The sequence below is a fragment of the Pantherophis guttatus genome, chromosome 2 (assembly GCF_059756535.1).
Source record: "Pantherophis guttatus breed Tessera chromosome 2, ASM5975653v1, whole genome shotgun sequence".
Lineage (NCBI taxonomy): Eukaryota > Metazoa > Chordata > Lepidosauria > Squamata > Colubridae > Pantherophis > Pantherophis guttatus.
In genome coordinates this window covers 159,134,017-159,156,711 of record NC_142064.1, presented here as the reverse complement: position 1 = coordinate 159,156,711, position 22,695 = coordinate 159,134,017, and the positions used below count along the sequence as shown (strand labels likewise).

At 37.9% G+C, this 22,695-nt stretch overlaps 1 protein-coding gene across 13 annotated transcripts in view; it reads left to right on the top strand.

Moving 5' to 3' along the window:
- The first annotated feature begins 6,878 nt into the window (after positions 1 to 6,878).
- Positions 6,879 to 22,695, top strand: part of CCDC57 (coiled-coil domain containing 57) — a 61,980-nt gene continuing 46,163 nt past the window's right edge. For 2 of the 13 annotated variants that reach the window (XM_087887127.1, XM_087887121.1), the window contains exons 1-8: positions 6,879 to 7,061; positions 10,751 to 10,877; positions 11,950 to 12,358; positions 16,937 to 17,045; positions 18,127 to 18,228; positions 18,702 to 18,859; positions 20,920 to 20,994; positions 22,360 to 22,560. In XM_087887127.1, the coding sequence (XP_087743253.1) occupies positions 11,958 to 12,358; positions 16,937 to 17,045; positions 18,127 to 18,228; positions 18,702 to 18,859; positions 20,920 to 20,994; positions 22,360 to 22,560 (1,046 nt within the window). In that variant the 5' untranslated portion in view covers positions 6,879 to 7,061; positions 10,751 to 10,877; positions 11,950 to 11,957. Of the gene's footprint in view, positions 7,062 to 10,750; positions 10,878 to 11,586; positions 11,699 to 11,933; positions 12,359 to 15,227; positions 15,287 to 16,936; positions 17,046 to 18,126; positions 18,229 to 18,701; positions 18,860 to 20,919; positions 20,995 to 22,359; positions 22,561 to 22,695 lie in introns of those variants that run through there. The other 11 variants (XM_087887126.1, XM_087887122.1, XM_034412931.2 and 8 more) reach the window with 7 other exon arrangements.

The following is a 22,695-nucleotide window of genomic DNA, read 5'->3' as shown; positions in this document are numbered from 1 at the left end:
AAGATCCAGACACATAGATATCAAATTCAAACATGTAAGGCAATTATCTCAAGACGGATTCATTAAAGCCATCCATTGTGAAACTTCAGAACAGATAGCTGATATATTAACTAAGCCTTTACAATCTAAACAACATAAATACTTAACTTCAAAACTACAAGTTTTATACTGCTCTGAATCTGAATGTAATTATTGTTGTATATCGAATCGGCATTTAGAGGGGGATTTGTCATAAGTAAATGCCTTATTCTCAAATGGGGAAAATGTATATATATATGGGATATCAGGGGTTAATTTATTCTTCATTCCTTAATATATTCATATGTAACCACTCCCATCTCTTACTCCTCCCTATTGATATAAAAGGGGATGCATGCACCTCCTCCCTTGCTTCTATCTACAATCAGCAGAGAATATAGAATGCCTACTGTAAATAAATACCGGTAGTGCTTTCTTTGAATACTTCGTTCCTGAATTATTTATTGAGTCTGATCCTCAAAATTACGCAACAGATACTAACTTGCTCTAGTTTCAGGGCAACTCTAATGTAAAAAGTTGCCAGTCTGAATAAGGGCTGAAACTGTTTACAGGTAGTCCTCATTTAACAACCATTTGACTTCTGCTTTCGCACTGCCAGTGCAAACACATTGCTTTTGATGTGTGGAAGAGCAAATAGCTTAGTTTCTTGAAATCTCTCTTCCATCTCTCTGCCCTGGAGGAACAGGGGAAGAGTCAGACAAAAGAGATTGCCTGCTCTGCAAAAATCACTTGCTTTCCCCCCCACCCCTCCCCACTGTCAGAGCAGAGAGATTGCAGAGAAATGCCTGAAGCTAAAATTCCCTTATTTACTGTTGTGGACTTCCTTCTAGCTTCTTGAAGATTTTTTTTCCATATTTATCAGAGACTTGAGAAATTCCTCTCCTCTTCCCAACCTAACATGCAACTGTTAAGCCTTTTCTTCTTAAGCATTTTCAAACAGTATTGCTGCAGTCTTTAAAAAAAAAACACCTCTCCTACCTGGGAAAGAAAAATTGGAAAAACTCCTTTTGCTGCATGTAAGTAATTTTTCCTTCATTAAGAAGTTGATTAAACATTTGAGTCTATTTGGCATGAGGAGCTGGGAAGTGGGAATGACCCTCACAAAAACACCACTTAAAGATATGTTTCAATAATATCAGAAGAGATGGGAGACATTATCTTATCACAAGTAAGGACAGCTTAGGCTGTCTCACTCATAGATTGGGGATAAAATTAATACAATGTCAGACAGACACAGCAGAAAAAAAAATAAACAAGAGACATGTTTAAGTCATCCATGATTAGGTGCAAATGGGGACGTGGCCTCTATGTTGCCAATATAAAGGATAAACCATACCCTGCAGGGTGTAACTTAGCTATGTGAATCATCTTGTACTTGTTTTAGAAGTACTTTGTGGCAGTAAATCTATTTTCAGAGAGATAGTAACATGCTGTACTTTTGTTCAGTGGATGTTCTTATTTGGATGAGAAAGTGTGTAGTCCTTGATTTACAACCACAATTGGTATTGAAATCTCAGTCATTTAGTGAAGCAGCTGTTAAGCAAGACATTATGTGATTGCTTCACTCAATGACTGCAATCACAGCACTACTGATTGTGGTCATTAAGCTATCTTGCATGTCGTTAAGTGGACAGAGTCCCGTGTAAGGAGTGTGCGGTGGGGGAGACTCTCGGAGGTGAATAGCAGTGTGTGTATCTCTCCACTCAGAAGCTAAAAAAGAAATCCCTGCCAAAATCTAAGCAGAATTTAAAAATTGTCAACTGTTTCTCATCTCCCTTGCTCACTCACCCTTTTTTCCCTGCCTATCTCCAATTGACACTTTACCTTTATTCTCCAAACTTCCATTTCATTATTCTCTTATCTTTCACAAAATAGTCTCAAGATAATTTGAAACAAAGACTATAAAGATAATAAAATATTAACAAAACAAGCAGCAGTATACAATAGAATGAAAGCAACAACTAACAGAGAAAATAGCGGGCAAATTAAAAAAAAGAAACCTTGTTAAAAGGAGCCTGTAGATTTTTCAAATAGTTCAGAAATGACAAAAGTTGTTAAATATGACGAAACTTTACTGGGTTCTCTAAATGAGAGCTGGGAGTCCTCAATATCACCTTGGAGGGAGATGGTTTATCATTTGGACTCCAGCAGAAAAAGCCACCATTTATTTATTATGCATTATGCTTATATGCCACTCCCATAGTTATCAATCTCAAAATGGTTCCCAAAGAATAATTAAAATTAAATTATGAACAGTTCATGTTTTAAAAGTGAGGAATAGAAGATGAAAAATGAGATGAAAGGCAAATGCAGCATTGATATAGGGAAGGTTTATGTCAAGAGGCAAATCATTAACACAAGCTTAATGTGTAAGCTTTGGCTACACCTGCCTATGCCCAGATTGGAAGCTAAGCAGAACTGGATCTGTTTACCACTACTGTACAAAGGATTCTTCTCTAAATATCAACCCTGAAGACTATGGTGGAAAGTTGAAAAAACACAATGGACAATCTTTTCTGTATTGTTTCCAAGGAAACAATATGGACATGCTCCTGCAGTCAAGCTTCACTAGAAATACTTTATTTTTAAAAGATAGATGCCACATGAATCTTGGGAGGGAGAATATTTGATTTGCTAATAGTTTCCATAGGCTTTCCAGAGGCAGCCACACAATGCACTCACCTTTGTTCAGGAAACATTTTAGAGGTACACCCAGCACCTGTTACAACCTGGGATAGCATGGTACAAACAGTCCCAATAATACAGCAGCTTAAAAAATATAAAGAAGAAAAGAGTGTCGTCTTCCCCCCAGTATTATTATTTGGGAGCACACATTCCTTCCCTTCTCTTCCATCCTTTGTTTTTTTTATTTCGGAGTCCAAGTCCCCCACTATGCCCAGGGAATTCCAATCCACAGATTGTGACCTACTACATATGATAGTGGCATATATGATTGGTAGACTGGGCTAATCTTCTGTTGGGAATGGCTTGCATCCTTTAAGTTTCTTATGTAGCAGAGCTCATAATGTGACTTGGATATTACTACAGATGTATTATTGTGCCTATGATGACCCTCTCCAAGGTTGGCATGAGTGCCAAAGCACACATCATTGCAGCTGAAATCTCATCCCCAGATCATATCTGTCTATAACCTTTCAAAATCCAAACCTAAATTCACCTCCTGGGACACTGCTGCTAGACAGCCTGTGACATTTTACATCAGAAATGTAGTTCCTTAATTTTGTTCCTACCATGTTCACTAGGATTTTTTCCCCGTTTTTCCAGAATTAGATAATCAAGAGTTACCTAAAGTGTCTTAAACATACCTTTAGGCACTAAGCAAACAGAAACAAATATTTGAAAGTATGTGGATATATGAGAAGCATTAAATCAGCCATGCAGTTTATTGACATTCCCAAATAAAGTACTAAGAGTTTCTTGTTTCTTAATTGAAAGAGATAGCTGGGCAAATGTTACTAAAAATAACCTACTATCAAGCAATTATAATGAGCTTCCATTCTCTGAATTACAGAACTAATTTACAAATTTGTATGTGGTTATTTTAAAAACACGACTAATTTGTAGCTCTCAGAGGAGAGCCATCTGAATAAATGATTTGCAGAGATAATTGCTACATAATAAAAAGGAAATTATCTAAAAGTGAAGGATGATAAAAAGGGATGATGAGACTTTAATTCAGGGGTAGGCTGCTGGGGGTTCGCAGGGGTTCGGAAGAACCTCTAGCTAAGTTTCTGTGCAGTTTGGAGAAATCCCACTCCTGGTTGGCCCCGCCCATCCATCCCAGAAGTCCCCACATGGCCCATTTTGATGCAGGTAAGTGCAGGGCGCGTGCAGAGGCTCTGGGAGGGTGAAAAACAGGCCTATCGGAAGTTCAGGAAGGCTGGAAACAGGGCCATTTCTGGCCTCCAGAGGGCTTCCAGAGCCTGGGGAGGCCGTTTTCGCCCTCCTGGAGGCTCAATGAAAGCCTCCGGAGCCCGGGGAGGGCAAAAACGCACACACCCCCGCCATGGTGCAGGAGGCCAACTAGGCCATGCCCACCATGGCCATGCCCACCCAGCAACCGGGCAGAGAACCCCTTGCTAAAGTTTTTGAAGCCCATCCCTGCTTTAATTCTGCAATTAACAGTTTCCGGTCTGAGGGTTACTAACTTGTAGGAGGGCTTGGTAGTTTTCCAGTAACCTGAGAGTGATTCTGGTGAGAATAGGAGCTCCAGGTGGCATCATCGTGCAAATAAAAGTTAAAACAGGTATGTGAAAGCTAAGAGTAATCCACAGCACGGGTAACCACAGATGGAGTTCTGTTTGGCATAAGGATAGCCAAACCATTTAGGAATAGGAACTCCAAAAACAAACCCATTGCAAAAACAAGCCACTTTGTGTTGTTGACAAGAAAACTCTAGGAACATGGTTGTGACATTTAATAAATCTAAATTTGAAAAGTTAGACAGCACCCCTCTAGTTACTGAGAAACAGTACTGAAAATGAAATTATAGTACAGAATTTCTAAAAGTAGACCTAGAGATGATGACTTGGTAAGACTAAAGGAAGTCTGGTCATTGATGATATTAATATTTTAAAAATCCCTTTCCTTACAAGGACTTGTATAATTGAAATGCAAGAAATACAGGGAAGGACCAAAGGAATTTTAGAATGCTTTTATTAAAAAAAAGCTCTTGATAGCAAGCATGTCCACACAATCACCAAGAGCTGAATCCAACTCAATAGTACACAATTATGCAATTTACTTATAAGTAAGCCCCATAGATCACAATGAATAGGTTCTCCTAAGCTGTTTCTTTAAACAATGGTTTACTGAATAAAATCTTAGTTGAATGGTTTTGTCCATCACAGAAAACCCACACACTCTTTTACAAACTTAATTGTCTGGGTTCACACAACCCAGCTATATTATTACTTAACAGTATCATGTGTGAACTCAGTCAGATTCTCTCAGAAGACTGTACTATTATTGGTGCAAAGAAAGGAAGAGAAATATTGAAAACCTTACAAGATAATAAGACTGATTCTTTTAAATGAATAATATTCTTATCTAATATTTATTTTATTTATTTATTTTTATTTTATTTTATTTATATACCGCCCTACTCCCAAAGGACTCAGGGCGGTGAACAGCCACAAGATAAAAGTATATCATACAAAAGTTAAAAACCATTTAAAAGTCTATTAAATAATTTTGGCCCAAAAAACGAATTTAAAAACACCCAATTTGTATAAAACTTAAAAGCAAATTAAAAGGGAGAGTCAAGCCAGACCAGCCTGCTGGAATAAAAATATTTTGAGGGCGCGGCGGAAAGTGCGTAAATCTGGGATCCTCCGTATCTCCGGGGGGAGCTTATTCCAGATGGCAGGTACCCCCACAGAGAAGGCTCTCCCCCTGGGGGCCACCAGTCGACACTGTTTGGCCGACTGCACCCTGAGGAGCCCCTCTCTATGGGAGCGTACTGGTCGGTGAGAGGCTACTGGTGGCAGAAGGCGGTCTCGTAAGTACCCTGGTCCTAAGCCATGGAGCGCTCTAAAGATGGTGACCAAAACCTTCAAGCGCACCCGGAAGACCACCGAGAGCCAGTGCAGCTCGCACAGGAGGGGAGTCATGAATAATGACTGAATAATGATTAAATAATAATGTGATAAATAATAATAAAATGTGAATTATCAACTATAGGGCATCATGGATGTAGTGACATTTAAATGAATTTGGATATTATCCGGTTGTAGTGTTCTGCACTAAAGGATGTTCATATTTACTTTCTGTAACCTAAATAAATAATAACGGATGCGGTGGCTCAGTGGCTAAGATGCTGAGCTTGTCAATCGAAAGGTCAGCAGTTGAGCAGTTCAAATCCCTAGTGCCGTGTAACGGGGTAAGCTCCCGTTACTTGTCCCAGCTTCTGCCAACTTAGCAGTTCAAAAGCACGTAAAAAATGCAAGTAGAAAAATAGGGGCCACCTTTGGTGGGAAGGTAACAGCGTTCTGTGCGCCTTTGGCGTTTAGTCATGCCGGCCACAGGACCACAGAGATTTCTTCAGACAGCACTGGCTCTTTGGCTTTGAAACGGAGATGAGCACCGCCCACTAGAGTCAGGAACAACTAGCACATATGTGCAAGGGGAACCTTTACCTTTACCCTCACCTTTATTTATGTACATATATATCCAATTCAGGCAGAACTGATCTTCCCTGTTACTCTTTCTTGGACAGCACTGAATTGGGTATTGCCTGATAGAAGAGATTCAGTGATCTATATAGTCAGTAAACAAAGAATATATTGGGAAGAAAAGCCAGTGCAGTAGGAAAAGAATTAGTAGTAAGTATGCATTGTATCCAGCTTCATATAAATATGTCATAGACTATAAACAAACAAATTTCTAGTAAAAATATTCGACACTATCCAAAAAAGTAGGACACTTTAACAACATGTTTTATTTATTTTAAGATTTATCTCCTGTCCTTCTTTATGAAGAAAACCAGGGTAGTAATTTTAGTTTTTTAAAAAATCCAAGTACTTCAAATCTGAGCACAAAATACTGCTGTTCCCCGACTAAATCGACGTGCTATCCGCTGGCCCATCACTGAAAATAATACTGCTTTGACATCCGCTATTCCCCATTGCCTACTTCTATTTTGGCTCTACTGCTTCGGCTATCCATTATATAACAAAAGAATACAGAATCCAATGTTGTAATGCAACGAGGACTCGCGGAGAGACGGCGTCTCGTGGCTGGGAAGCAACTACTGGCGGTCATAAGAATCCGGAGCATCTGTTCTCTGCCGGAAAGGCTTTCGGGACGTGCCGATCGTTACAGTTACCATGGAAACGAGGCCTCCGCCGTTGCGACGACCCTGCTGCTCTTTGAAGAGAATACTCTGTTGGGCGGTGATGATACGGGAAGGGAACTCTTTAAAGGAATCCGTCCCCGCTCAGCTCTGAGGACCCTTCAGTTGGAGGCGTTGACTTCGTTCACCGGCCTCCCTTTAATCAAAGGTTGGTCTTTTGCATTTAATTTGCAGTATCTCTCGCGGTGTTCTTTTATAGTTGCATATGGCATCAGTGTCCCACTGTAATAAAACCATAGCTTTTCCTGGATAGAGAAAACTCTCTGGATCCTAGAAACTTGTATGTAATGTCAGACTTCCCCCTAGCCTATAATAAATGTGTAATTTCCCGTTTGTATATTTGTATATGTGAAGTCACTTTCAGCTATTTCTGCCTTATAGTGTCTGTTTGTTGTTATTAATATTTAGGAGGAAGTTTTGCTGCAACTGTATATATAAACACATGCAGTATATTTTCTTTTATTCTTTCAAATATTTTCCTCACTTCCTTTTTTATGTGTGTTCGGTGTTATGTGTTCCATGTGCTTTATTATCCCATCTGCTATAGCCCTAACTTTCCCAGAAAATGGGAACTGTGTCTATCAGTTGTGAAATGGCTGCCCACCTTCTCTTACAATTAAATATTTAGATTCTGCTCATTGTGATCCAACCACATACGCCATAGGGGAACTATATCATTAAACTGAGTTCCTTTTTCCCTCCCTCCCTTCCTCCCTCCCTCCCTTCCTTCCTTCCTTCCTTCCTATTTTTATAAATAAGTCAAGGCAGCAAACAAGCAAACATACCTAATACAGATATTTCTCAATTTACAACACTTCGTTTAGTGACTGAAGTTACAATCTCACTGAAAAAGTACTTACAAACATTTTTCACACTTATGAAGCATCCCTCCAGGATCATGTGATTTACATCTGGATACTTGACAACTAACTCACCATTTATGATGGTTGCAGTATCCCAGGGTCATGTGATCATTTTTTGCAACCTTCTGACAAGCTAGGTCAATGGGGAAACCAGATTCACTTAACATCTGTGTTACTAATTTAATGGCAGTGATTCACTTTAAAAAATTGTAAAATGGGGCAAAATTCACTTAACAAATTTCTCCCTTAACAATATAAATTTTGGGCTCAACTGTGGTCATAAGTTGAGGACTACTTGTACTCTTTCCTCTTCCTATTTTTCCCACAACAACAACTCTGTGAGGTAGGTTGAGCTGAGAATGACTGGCCCAAAGTCACCCAGCCGGTTTTCATGCTGAAGGTGGTACTAGATAGAACTCATATACTCCTGTTTTCGAGACCTGCACCTTAGCCACTAGATCAAACTGGCTATAATGTTGATTGTTAAGCAATAATATCTGTTCAGCAGCAAAACAGCAACAACAAATAACAACTCAGTTAAATTGATCACCAAAGTAGAATTGAGTTGTAGAATTTAAGCAATATTCTTTATTTCTCATCTTGGTAATAAATGTAGAGATACTACTACAACAAAAATTATATTTTTAAAGCATCAGATGTGCCAGATGTGTCTGGCAAAAACTTATACAATGTTGGAGGATTGTGCCTGTTATGATGGCTGGAAAATGATAACAAATGCTAAATAGAGCACTGATTTTATTGGTATAGCTTTCATATGTTTTAGTATGGCAGGATCCCATTTCTGATTTCTTAAATCCTTATTGTTATGTTTACTTTTTATTTATTTATATATACAGTGGTTTTGTAAGAAAAGAAAAGCTTGTCCCTTGACAACCCCATACCATTCTCATTCTGAAAAAAAAAAGACAAAAGTGGTAATAATGTTGCTTTAATTTGTTCTCTTGAGACTATTAGAAAGGTCTTCTATAAAAACTGAATTACTAAATTTAACCAGCAGTTAGGCATATGTCAAGACTTTAAAGCCCTTGATATCACTTTGCAAATGGCTAGCATCAAATTTTATATTATTTAGCAGAGAAAATTAAGAATGTACTATTTTAAAATTTAAATCTCTTGATATCTGCCTGTTAGTTAAATTTAGTGATTTGATATACAACATACATACATACATACATACATACATACATACATACGTACGTACGTAAAGTTTCAATATATAACCTCTGTGTGTGGGTATGTGTGTGTGTAAAATGTCCTATTTTTGAATTTTAAAAAACAAATTTTGAGAATACAGTCCACATGAGAGTTGGATCTAGTCTAATCTAGTTGGAATAAAACATATAGAAATTGGGTTATTTTTCCTCACGTTACATGATAGTCAGTACTAGTTTTTTAACCTATTGCCCATCTCGCAACAAGAAAAAGTTGCTAACATTTACTATAGATTTATGCAACGTGTAGAAAGATATACATGATCCTGCCCTTTTTAAGCTGTTTGATTTTAATAATATCTGGAGCTCTTAGAATAGAATAGAATAATAGAGTTGGAAGGTCTTCTAGTCCAGGGGTCTCCAACCTTGGCAACTTTAAGATTTGTGGACAACTCCCAGAGTTCCTCAGCTTTGCTGGCTGAGGAATTCTGGGAGTTGAAATCCACAAGTCTTAAAGTTGCCAAGGTTGGAGACCCCTGTTCTAGCCCAACCCCCTGCTTAGGCAAGAAACCCTATACCACTTCAGACAAATGGTTATCCAGCATCTTAAAAACTTCCAGTGTTGGAGCATTCACAACTTCTGGAGGCAAGTTGTTCCACTGATTAATTGTTCTAACTGTCAGGAAATTTCTCCTTAGTTCTAAGTTGCTTCTCTCCTTGATTAGTTTCCACCCATTGCTTCTTGTCCTACCCTCAGGTGCTTTGGAGAATAGCTTGACTCCCTCTTCTTTGTGGCAGCCCCTGAGATATTGGAACACTGCTATCATGTCTCCCGTAGTCCTTCTTTTCATTAAACTAGACATACCCAGTTCCTGCACCCATTCTTCATATGTTTTAGCCTCCAGTCCCCTAATCATCTTTGTTGCTCTTCTCTGCACACTTTCTAGAGTCTCCACATCTTTTTTACATCGTGGCGACCAAAACTGAATGCAATATTCCAAGTGTGACCTTACCAAGGCATTATAAAGTGGTATTAACACTTCACATGATCTTGATTCTATCCCTCTGTTTATGCAGCCTAGAACTGTGTTGGCTTTTTTGCCAGCTGCTGCACCCTGCTGGCTCATATTTAAATGGTTGTCCACTAGGACTCCAAGATCCCTCTCACAGTTATTAGTATTGAGCAAGGTACCATATATACTGTACTTGTGCATTTTGTTTTTCTTGCCTAAATGTAGAACCTTACTTTTTTCACCATTGAATTTCACTTTGTTAGATAGCGCCCAATGTTCAAGTCTGTCAAGATCCTTCTGTATGTTAAGCCTATCTTCTGGAGTATTGGCTATTCCTGCCAGCTTGGTCATCTGCAAATTTGATGAGTTTCCCATTTATCCACTTGTCCAAGTCATTGATGAAGATGTTGAAGAGTACTGGGCCTAAAACAGAGCCTTGGGGTACTCCACTGCATACTTCCCTCCATGTTGATGCAGTTCCATTGAGGATTACATGTTGAGTGCGGTTGGTCAGCCAGTTATGAATCCAACTGGTGGTGATGCTGTCTAACCCACATTTTTCTATTTTATCTAGTAGTAGGTTATGGTCTACTTTATCAATGCCTTACTGAAGTCCAAGTAAATTATATCGACAGTATTCCTCTGGTCCGCTAATTTTGTCACTTTGTCAAAGAATGCAATAAAATTAGTCTGGCATGATCTGTTTTTGACAAACCCATGTTGGCTTTTGGTTATTACTTTGTTTGCTTCTAGATGTTCACTGATTCGTTGCTTGATTATCTTTTCCAGAATTTTCCCAGGTATTGAGGTCAGGCTGATAGGTCTGTAGTTTCCTTCATAAGTGAATTTCTTTCCTTCATTAATTTCCTGAATTTCCTTCATTTCTTCATATAACTGAAAACATTACATTTAAAAGGTACAGTAGGTATACTTTTTTAAAAAAGAGAAATATGCAAAATTATTTTTTCATTCATATTATGCCTTGCTCTTTTTAAACCTTTTGTTTGACTTCACTCTTGTTTGTTATTCTTTAAAGTATAATCAGTGTTATAAAATACTGATTCTCTCTAGCATGTAGATCCATATTTCTCTTGTCTGACATATTCATGATGTTCAACCCATCATAAATGATTAAATGATTTTGCTTTGCAAAATGACTTTTCTATTGTCAACTAGAGGAGAACCTACAGACCCATATTGCTGAAAGCATAGAATAGAACTGAGTGGTAAAGAAAATACTTGGTTTTAGTTTCTATTAATGTCTTGGGGAAATAGTTAGAGCTGTATTAAAAGAAAACATTGAAGTGCTGCATCATATTTTATCATGTTGCTTTATCTGAAAACCTGGCTTTATATGTTCACAATGTGACACAAAAAAATGCCACATTCTGTATCAATAATGTGGGTAGATTGTAATGTGCTTAAAATATTTAAAATGTAAAAATATAAACAATATTATAGTAAACATCTATATAACATCTGAATATGAGTGAAAGACCATAGAAAAAGACTCACTGAGGCAGAGAGCTTCATGTAAAGGAACTAATGTTAGTCAGGAAATCAGATTCCAAATTACTGTATATATGACTCCAGATTAAAATACAATTACTTTAAATTGCACTAAGGAACAAGATAGAAGCAACTGAAGCCTCTAAAAACAAGGTTGATCAATAATAGCAGTGAATCTTTGGACCAGCTGAAGTTGCCAAAAGTCCAGTTTTCTCATTGAACATTGCAGTAAGTACTGTAGACCTACAGATTATCATTAGATGTTTTAACTGTGGCCATTTGGAATCACCCTCTTTGTAAAATAACTGATGTTAATTATCAGTTACTACTTATTATTCCTTTTTTTTTTTGGTCCATATCTGTATAAGCTAAATACAATTATGTATGTCAGATATTATGTACAGACCAGAATGATGGATGGAATTGAATTGAAGATAAAGTGCCTTTTTCTGCTTTAATTAAGGTATCCTCTTTCTCAGGAACAACAATGTTATATGCAGAGGAAGATTTAAATGAACTTCTTATCTGTAAAGAACAAGAACTGAAAGAATTACAAGCTCGGCAGATCCATTTTCAGGAAACTACACTGCAAGAAACCAGAAAACAACTTCAAGAAATGCACAGGAAATATAACAGTTTAAAAGAAGATTTCACGTATAACCTTAAAATCCTAGAGGAGAGAGATAGAGAGTTGGAGCGCTATGATACCTTGTTCATCCAGTTGAAAATGGTTGAAAATGCTAACCAAGCAGAGGTTAGTGATCTTAGAATACAGGTGGATAAACTGCAGCAGGCACTTGCTCAGGAAACAAAAAAACAAGAAGCTCTCAAAGATCAATATCAGCGGAAACTGAAAGAACACCATTTAGCCTTGGAACAGCTTCACAGGTATGGTAAGACTGTTCTTCAATTCTGCCTGACAAAGTATGGACTTTAGGGTCTAGTAAGGAGCCATGATAAGGAGCCATGGGAGCCAATGCAGTATTGCGGGCTAATTCTGCTGACTCCCAGCAGTTTGATTCTTACTGGCTCTAGGTTGACTCAGCCTTCCATCCTTCCAAGGTTGGTAAAATGAGGAGCCAGATTGTTGGGGGCAATATATGCTGACTCTGTAAATTGCTTAGAGAGGGCCCTGTGAAGTGGCATATAAGTCTACGTGCTATTGCTATTCTTCCTTCTTCCTTTCGACAGGCTCCTAGGTAATTATTTTATGGTAGAGAAATTATAGGTATTCGCTGTAAAAGGTAGAAAAATATTTGCTTTTCCAGGGGAGAGATGTTGTTAAAATTGCTATTCTTATGACATTGTTAAAAAGTGTTATTTAAATGCAGAGCTTTTATATTCTTTCCAACCCAGTGGCGCACTGGAAATAAATTATATATAGAGTATAAATTAAAAAGTTGGGTCTCATGTTAGCTCTTGGAAAACTGAACAGAATGGGATGAAATTGGCACATAGAAATGAAACAACAAAAGCAATAACTAGCATTGACATGGGCTGGATTAGATGTAGAGCTGTGGAGAATTACTGAAAAAAATTCCCGCACTGCATCCCTTTACAAGATGAAATTGGACAGTGGTTTGGAACATTGCTGAGTTTTTCATTGTAAGCCATCCTCTTCTGTTCTTCCACGTTGCTAAGTCATGCCTGGGCTTCCAATGCATACATATAGTCAAACATACAATCGATGATAAAGGGATTGAAATGAATTCCAAAAGCTGTTTATTGAACCCTTTCCTTATTTAATAGTTTATTAAATGGATTTAATAAATGGATTTATTTATTCATTAAATGTATGTCACTGCATCTTAGCAGCTACCAGTTGTCTACAAGAGTTATAGAATACATCAAGTAAAATGTCCACAATAAAATACTATAGAATACACATTTAATTAATTAATTAATTAATTAAAACCACAATGCAACAATAAAGATAGAAAGAAACAATCATAGCTAACTCCCCAAAGTGTCACTCCAAATAGAGTGGCTGGAACTTCACTGAAAATAGTATTTAAAGGAGTTATACATGTAATAGCTTTTTTATTTAAAAAAAATGTTGCCCCAGAAATCTTAGCATGATTAAAGAATCTTCTAGGATAATCCCTTATTTTACAATGAAATGGATACAGACAGAGTAAGGAAGTAGCAGGCAGTATGATTAAAGAAGTTTCTAGGGTAATCCCTTATTTTCCGATGAAATGGATATGGGCAGAGTAAGGAAGTAGCATGGAATTGTGCTGGCCCCAAACGTTCTGTGAACAGCTTCACCCCTGAAGTTTAGACGGCTCTGACCCTGTTGTTCTATCAAAAGACATTAAAACCCTTTTTAAAAGAATGATATTGGAGACTGGTTTATATTTTTGCCCTGTGCTGACTGATAAGTTGATTACCTAGTATTTTTATTGTAATATTTTCTATTAGTGTGTATGTATGTGGAGGGGATGTGTGGGTGTATTTGCTTCTGTTATGTTAGTCACACAGTTATTGTCAGGGTTCCAAGTAACACCCCCAACCAATAAGGACTCCGAGGCCTGAAGTTCCTCAAAGTTCCATTTTATTAGAGATGTCATATTGGCACATCTGGGAAAACCCTAATCTGAAAGCATCCAGGTTTTCCCCACCCAAAAGAAAGTCCAAGTACCTGCCCAGCATCCACAAGTTCATCATACAGTCCAATCAAAGCACCATCCTAACTGGAGATGCCTCCCAGCCACACCCCTCCAGGTGCAGGGCAAGATGTCCTTGACTCTCTGAGAAAGGAATGTTATTATGACTATATATCAACCTTGCTCAGTGGTGAAATCCAGCTGGATCTAGCTGGCTTGCGCAAGCCAGTAGGGCCGGCAGCGGGAGACTCCGCCCACCCACCAGGACATCATTATGTCCTGTTTTTGACCCTCTGTGCATGTGCAGAAGGCTCTGTGCATGTGCAGAAGAGGTGCACGCACGAGAGTAGCAAGCACGCATGCTCACATTTCCAAACCGGTAGCAAAGGTAACTGCATTTCACCGCTACCCTTGCTCTATACAATCCCCCTCCTAGTTTCCCACAGCAATAAATGTGACAGACCTGAAGATCCAATGCAAAATATGGTTTCAAGGCCTGACAGTTATTCCATTAGGCTAGATGGCCTGACTATATAAATTCACATGATAGAATTACAGTAGCCAACAGATACAGCGAGCAGACTCACAGTGGATTTGAAGCACTTTTCATGCTTTTGCTCTGAATACTGTATACCTCTAATGGTTTCACAATTCTTGACAATGAATCTATTTACCCTAACCTTGAGTCTGCTTGAAAATGTGAAGCTGAGCTGCCATACCTAGTATGAAGTTTTGACAATATATGTAGTAAGAATAATTCATTCATTACTGCTGCCAAAAGACCATAAACTATTATTCATTTCATGTAAATTTAACTGAATTATGACTGGGGTATGTCATGTAATTATCTAAAGCCAGTTAGCCGTGAGGCTAAGTAAAAGCAACTTTAATCCCAACTCCCCTAGTTGTTCTCCAGTCTCACATCACACAAACATAGTACATTAATTCATTTCTAAGTGTGGCAGTTGCCTAGTCCTCTCTATTCAGTTCTCAAAAAAAAAAAAAAAAAAAGAGATTTGGGGCTACAGATAGGCTGAGAAAAACAAGTTCTCTTTTGTAGAACTCACTGCTTTCTAACAGCAATTGAACATGCTGGCTTTTCAGTGCTCCATTTGATAGCTTATGTTTTGTATTACATACCCATATTGCAGGAAGATGTGAAATGGTGGGAACTACTAGAAGATAGAGCAAGAAGCAGTTCAGCATGAATGTGAGGTTCAAGTTCTTATGTGAATCAGAATATGGAGGAAAGTCTATTTTATTTTTGGGTTCTTTTTGTCACTGGGTAGTGGTAGCAGAAATTATGAAATGTTCCTGTACAAAATGGATGTGGACTTTACATTCCTAAAATGGTAACTTTTGAGTTAGTTGCTATATAACTTATGTTGTTAGAACCACAGGTAGAGAGATCCAACAATTAGTGACTGGCTGGATTACACATGTTATACAAATAAGACCTGAGTAGATCTAACAAAATGCATTCTAGCATAGGGAAGACCTAGCTAGTGACAACCTGTAGCTTACAGATGACCCCAATTCTTGAATATATTAACCAAATTCTCATTCCAAACTGATTGAATTAAATCTAGAGGGCTGCATTTACATATCATCTGCAACAGAGAAGGCATGCATCCTATGTCACATAAGATGACATTATTTCACAGAATGAAGCATGTCCACCCCATGAGATTTGGTGGGACAGACAGAAACAATTAGAAACAGGTGATGGTTCAGATATCCTGGACTACATCATATAGAGCTATATAAGTGATACCCAGCACTATGAATTGTATCTGCAAAACTGCTAGGATCTAGATTTTAGTGCATTCATGTAGCAGTGATGTTCCGTAGGTTTATTATGGTGCACCCCAGGGGTGGGTTCTAAATTTTTTTACTACCGGTTCTGTGGGCGTGGCTTATTTTGTGGGTGTGGCTTGGAGGTCATGTGACTAGGTGGGAGTGGCTAGCTGGTCAGAGTCATTTCTGGAAGGTCCTCGCATTTACGACCAAGTCCTCGCACTTACGACCTGACTCATTTGTTTTCTTTTAACACTGATCAGCTGTAGGATGGCCTTTGAAGCCCCGCGGCAAGAGTTTAAACAGTTTTTTTCCCTCTAGTCATCAACTGGGACTCAGGAGGCAGCAATAGATTGGGGGTGGGGCCAAATAAAAGGTAAGAATAACGTGGGTGGGGGGGTGGGAGGGCGGGGGGGAGAACCGGTTCAGTGACGTCATATCGTCACCGCTACCGGCTCGGCCAAACCGGACCGAACCGGGAGGAACCCACCACTGGTGCACCCAAAACTGCCCATAATATGCTCTAGACTAGCTGCATCTTCCAAATGATCTTCAAGGGGACCCTTATACACATGCTGTAGTCCAACTGGGAAGTGAATAAGGCATAAGTGACTACAAACACACCTCCTGATTCAGAAAAAAGATAAAACTGGATACAAAATAGATTTGCAAATACCAACTGGTCACAGCTGCCAGCAATAATCAACAAGAACTCACAGATTGCACACCCATTTGTTTGTCTTAGGGAGTGGCATTTCATCCAGAGATAAGGATAGGAGGTCTCCAGTTCCAATGGAAAGTCACAGCCACTTGGTCAAAGACTGTTCCTTCCCACTAAGATCCTGACAGCCTTTAGGCATTGGGGAAAAAAACTTGACAGCATCACTTAGGGCACAAATATATAGTTGTATATCATCAGCATATTGATAATACTTAAACCCTGTACTGACAAGATGGCCTCACCCAATAGTTTCATGTAGACATTACACTGGAATGGAAAGAGAAATATATTTCTGACAGATCAGTATTTGCTCTTTATATTATTAATTCCTTGATTTCATAGTTCCAAAGATTCTGACATCAGCCATTATCATCAGGAATATGAAAATATGAAAGAACAATTGGAGAGAAAGCTCCAGGAAGTTGAAGGTGAACTTGCTTTGCAAAGACAGGTACAGAAGGCATAACAATCTATTTGAATAGGGAAACATTTATATTTTCCTTCCAGTAAACAAAAAGAATGCATTCATTGTTCTCAGTATTTCCCTCCCTCTATCACCATGCAGTTCAATTTATGTGATTTTATTTAACATCTTACATCAAATAAAGATATACATAGAGGTGGGAATAACTAGAATTAACTTTATCATTTTATATATTAGGGAATATGTGCTTTACTTCCTAACATGGCATCATTCTCTTGAAAAAAATTGGTAGAATTGTTTCTAGTAAAATAAGATGGTGTAAAATACTTTACAGAGGGGTACAGTCAAAACACTGTGCTAAATTTGCCAACCTTGAATTTCAGGAAGGTCATTACTATAAATCAAAAACAGTTTGCCAGGGCTAAATAAACACTCTGGCCTGTGCCAGCACTCAGTGCTTCTCTGATTTCAGGATTTCAGCTTTGTAACATTAAAAAGATCTGCTGGCTAACTTAAGATGTTTTAAGTATTAACTGACATGTTTCTTTACTGTATACTACTTTCTGCAATTGATTTCATCCTTGTTATAGTATCTAAAGATGTATAAATATTTTGAAAAGAAAAAAAAATATCTCAAAGAATTACTTATAGGTTTTTCCAATAATAAAAAAATATAAACAACTATAAACCTAGCAAACACATGGATGAATAATAAAACCCAGAGAACAGGGATATAGCCACATACATAGAAATAGTAATATTTTTGAAATATACAACTAATTGATAGAATTGTAATAGAGCAGCATAAATAAAATAACTGTAAAATATCCTCTGTTGTTTAGCAATATGACATACGGTGTCTTTCTTTTTCTTCTACTGTGGTACACTGGAGCCCAAACAGCCACGTACACCCCGAAAAAATCCTCAGCCTGCTGAAGCTGAAAAGACTAGTAGTCCTAGTTTACAAAAACATCTCCATGTATTTAATATACAGTATTATAAACTGTAACACTCTTAAAGAAACAATTTGTAAGCCCTTGAAAGTTATTTATTCTGTATTATTTTATAAGATTACAATATTATTACAATTGTATGTGTTTTATTTCAGGAACTTCTTGTAGAAATTGACACAGAAATAAAAAAAAGAGAGCATGAGTTTCGACAGAAAGCAGATGAAATGAGCAACTTAGTTCTGTCCCATGAACTTAAGGTAATTGCCATCAAGTGTAAATATGCATACGTTGTGGTATTACTCTCGCTTTTTTATTCTGATACACTGAAATCATGCTGTTTTCATAACCAGGCAAACTTATTTCAGCTATTAAGAAGTAATGTAAAGAGAACTATTTTAAGGAGTAGTTCCTTGAAACAATATTTTTCCCTATTAGTCCACCATTTTGAATGAGTGACAAAGAAGTATTTATTTTATTCCTTAATTCAGATGTAACAGTGTCTAACATTGCCACAGTTGGAATTAATGTTGTTTCTGAACTGAGTAAGCTGCCTTAATTAATGGTTATTGAAGACATATACAAAACCCTCAGTTTGTCTACCCTATCTTATGTTTCACATCCATTTCAAATAAAAGTGTGTTTATGTTCATACACATGTAACAGATAGTACTTTCTATTTTAAATTTTTGGGGAATATTTAATAGCCTGTTTTGTTCTTTCATTTTGAAAGGTGAAATTGTTGACCAAAGAATTAGAGGCTTTGAAAGAAGCTGGAATGAAAGCAGCAGACTCACTGAAAGTGGCAGAAGCAGCTAATTTGGAGCTTGAAAAACAAGTTAGAGGCAAAGATTGGGAAATAAAAGATACTACAGCCATAAAAGATGCTCAGTACTGTATCATTCCACTCATAAAAAAGGGGGAAAATATTTTCATTGATTTTCCTTCTTTCCTTCTATTTTTACTTGTTTTCTCTTCCTCTTCCTTCTTTTCTTGTATCTGGAAGAAGAAAATAAAGGCTATTAAAATATATTACAAAGCAGTTAGTTACAGATGTCTCTGAGTTTGTGCATGACTCCAGAATCCATACATATCTTTTACTTAGCTAAACAGTTAGTTCACCTTAATCCCATGTCAAAATACTAACCCTAGATTGTATATTTTATGCTCATAAACTCAGACAATTTCAGACTGACTTGTATAATACCTAATTCAAATAGGTTTGTATAGTATTGAATGTTTTTTTTTCTTACAATTAGATGAGATATTTCTACTACAGCAAAGAAGAGACATACTCATTTTCATATCTGCTGTGTATGAACTAATGTTCTTCATAGACTGGCTTCGGGGTGGAATTCCATCAGTACGCTGACGATACTCAGCTGTACATTTCCACCCCAGGCCATCCCAACGATGCCCTTGAAGTGATGTCCCGGTGCTTGGAGGCCGTGCGGATCTGGATGGGGAGTAACAGGCTTCGACTCAACCCTTCCAAGACCAAGTGGCTGTGGCTTCCGGCGTCCCGATATAGCCAGCTGGCGCCATCGCTGGCTATTGGGGGCGAGTTATTGGCCCCCACAGAGAGGGCTCGCAACTTGGGTGTCCTCCTGGATGCATGGCTGTCTTTAGAAGAGCATATGACGGCCGTGGCCAGGGGGGCTTTTCATCAGGTTCGCCTGATTCGCCAGTTGCGTCCCTTTCTGGATCGGGACTCCTTACGCACAGTCACTCAGGCACTCGTCATTTCCTGCCTGGACTACTGCAATGCTGTCTACATGGGGCTCCCCTTGAGGTGCACCCGGAGGCTCCAGCTGGTGCAGAATGCGGCTGCGCGGGGGATTATGGGAGCGAGAGGGCCCTCCCATGTGACACTTCTCCTGCGTGAGCTGCATTGGCTCCCGGTGGACTTCTGGGTGCGCTTCAAGGTACTGGTTACCACCTTTAAAGCGCTCCATGGCATCGGATCTGGGTATTTGCGGGACCGCCTTCTGCCGCCAATAGCCTCCCATCGGCCAGTACGCTCTCACAGAGAGGGACTCCTCAGGGTGCCGTCAGCTAGGCAGTGTCGGCTGGCGACCCCCAGGGGGAGGGCCTTCTCTGTGGCAGCACCTGCCCTCTGGAACGATTTGCCCCCGGAGATACGGAGGATATCAGATCTCTGGGCTTTTTGCCGTGCCCTAAAAACTTTTTTCTTCCATCAAGCAGGGCTGGCGTGAAACCCACCCCCCCCCGTTTTTGAGATATTAGATTTTTTAATTGTTTAATGGGTTTTAGTCGTAAGGTTCTTAATTTTTGGCCAAAGGGTATAATTCTTTTAAATTTTTAAATTTTGTATTGAATGTTTTTTACTTGGCTGTGCACCGCCCTGAATCCACTAGGAGAAGGGCAGTATACAAATTTAAATAAAATAAATAAATAAAATAAATATATAATAAAAAAAAAACATTACAGGTAGTCCTCAACTTATAACCACAATTGAGCCCAAAATTTCTTTTGCCAAGTGAGATATTCATTAGGTGGATTAAGATGAGAAAGTAAGATACAAAAATGGAAGAATAATTTCATCTTTGTATAGGAACCATGTAGCTAAAAAGGGTCTAGCCTAGTGTAATAATACTGTGTTTCCCCCGAAAATAAGACCCTGTCTTATATTTTTTTGAACCCTGAAATAAGCACTTGGCCTTACTGCCATGCGCTCAAAAGCCCGATTGGGTTTATTATCAAGGGATGTCTTATTTTGGGGGAAATGGTATATATTTGAATTGTGCAACTTGAACCTTTTAATCTTGAAGGTGATTTATTCTGTATCGGAAAATTGCTGATTTTATCCCAATTTTCTTAAAATATGCTTTGGCAAATGCTTATCTTCAGACTTTTCATAAAAGGCTTGATAATTTTATGCATTGCCTCTTTGTATAAAGTATACTTTTCTCCAATGTTTGACTATGTAGGATACAGGATTTAGAAAGTAAACTTGCTTCAGTGCAGCTTGGCTGGGAAAAAGAAAAAGAAACATTTGAGAGAAAGTAAGTTCTTTGAACATATGCCCTTACTTTATAAATATACTATGTACATTGAATGCATTCATTGCATTAAAAGTGGGAGATTCTACTTTTAAAAACAAACGATTAGTATATTAGTTTGTCTGAAGGCTTTTCTTGCTGAACTCACTATTTTAGCATTTGGAAAATGTGTGCATGTTGCAGTTTTAGGACTGAATTTTTCCACATCAGCAAAAAAAAAGTACAAGTCAGTTGTCAATTTTCTGTGGATTGAGTGTTTGATATCTTTGGTTTCACATACTAGCCAGGCTCTTTCATCTAGCTGTAGTCAAGTAGTTACCTAACTCTATGAGGAATTTGAAAGTTTAATTCCAACGTTTTGATGTTGATCTGATTTAAAAGATTGCTTTGCAATCAGTTCAGTACAATACAATACAATAGTAAGCATTCCCAAAGATGCCTTTCAAAAGGCAACAGGACTTTCTTGGGTTTTTTCCTTGAAAACGTTTTGCTTCTCATCCAAGAAGGTTCTTCAGTTCTGTACTGGTTATTGCTCCCTAGCATCAATCTTATTTAGTGTTCTATTTTTTGAAAACCAAGAGAAAAAAAGGAGGTAAACAAAATAAACTTTATTAAGGAAATTAGATTGCATGACAATCTTCCAAAAATGCTTATTTCAAAAACATTGTTTGTGCAACATTTAGTTTCTCAGATATTAACTTTGATCTTTTTACAATATCTGGAGAATATGCATAGCACTTTTGTAATCCTGTTTAGCTAATTTACCAAGGCTTAATTAGGATCTAAGTATTTAAAAACTAAAGAAAATACATTATCTTGACTTTCATTCATAGGGTTGAACAAAACATATGCTCATCATTGGATGAGCATATGTTAAAGAGATGACAAGTTGTAGATGTTCAGTCTCCCTTTTCTATGCAACCAATGAAAGACTAGTTGGCCTTGTGTTTCAGAAGAGGTTGAAACAATTGTTTATATACTGCTGTATTGCAGTTTGTATACAGACATGCAATTTTGTCTCATCTGTGACAATATTCAGGAGGAACAGATCAATATTACATTAAGCTCCTGTTTCCAATTCCAATGCTAGCATTACCATACTGGCTAAGTTCTATATTACTATGATTAAAATATGCTACCATATTTTATCCCTGATTACTATGTTTTTATGTGGATTATTAATTATCATCATAATCCCAAAGCCCAAGTGTGATTCGAGGTCCTCAAAAGGCAAGGTGATCAGATCTGGCTCCCATATGTATAGACTTGAAAAGTTTTACTGTATGTACGTTAAGTATTATAATTTTCCCCTTAGTAGCAAGGATTGCAGTACCCAAGTAAAAACTATCTTTTTGTGTTCTTTTAAAGGCATGCTACAATAGATCACTTTGCCAGAGAAAAGGAGGCAGTGATTGTTTCAATGAAACAAGCCCATGTTGAACAAACACACAGATGGAAAAATCAAATCCAAAAACTACAGACAAATAAGGAAACTTTGGAAATGAAATTAGATCAGGCTGAGTATAGGTTTATAGACCAGTTGAGAGAGAAAGAGGCTATCATTGAAAAGTAAGTATGGCTTTATTTGTCTTGGTCTGATTCAGTCTAATGTGATCTATTACATTATGACTGTAATGTACTATTACAGAATGATATGATCCATTTTATATTAGGGTCTTGTGCCATATTTGTTTTCAACTTTTC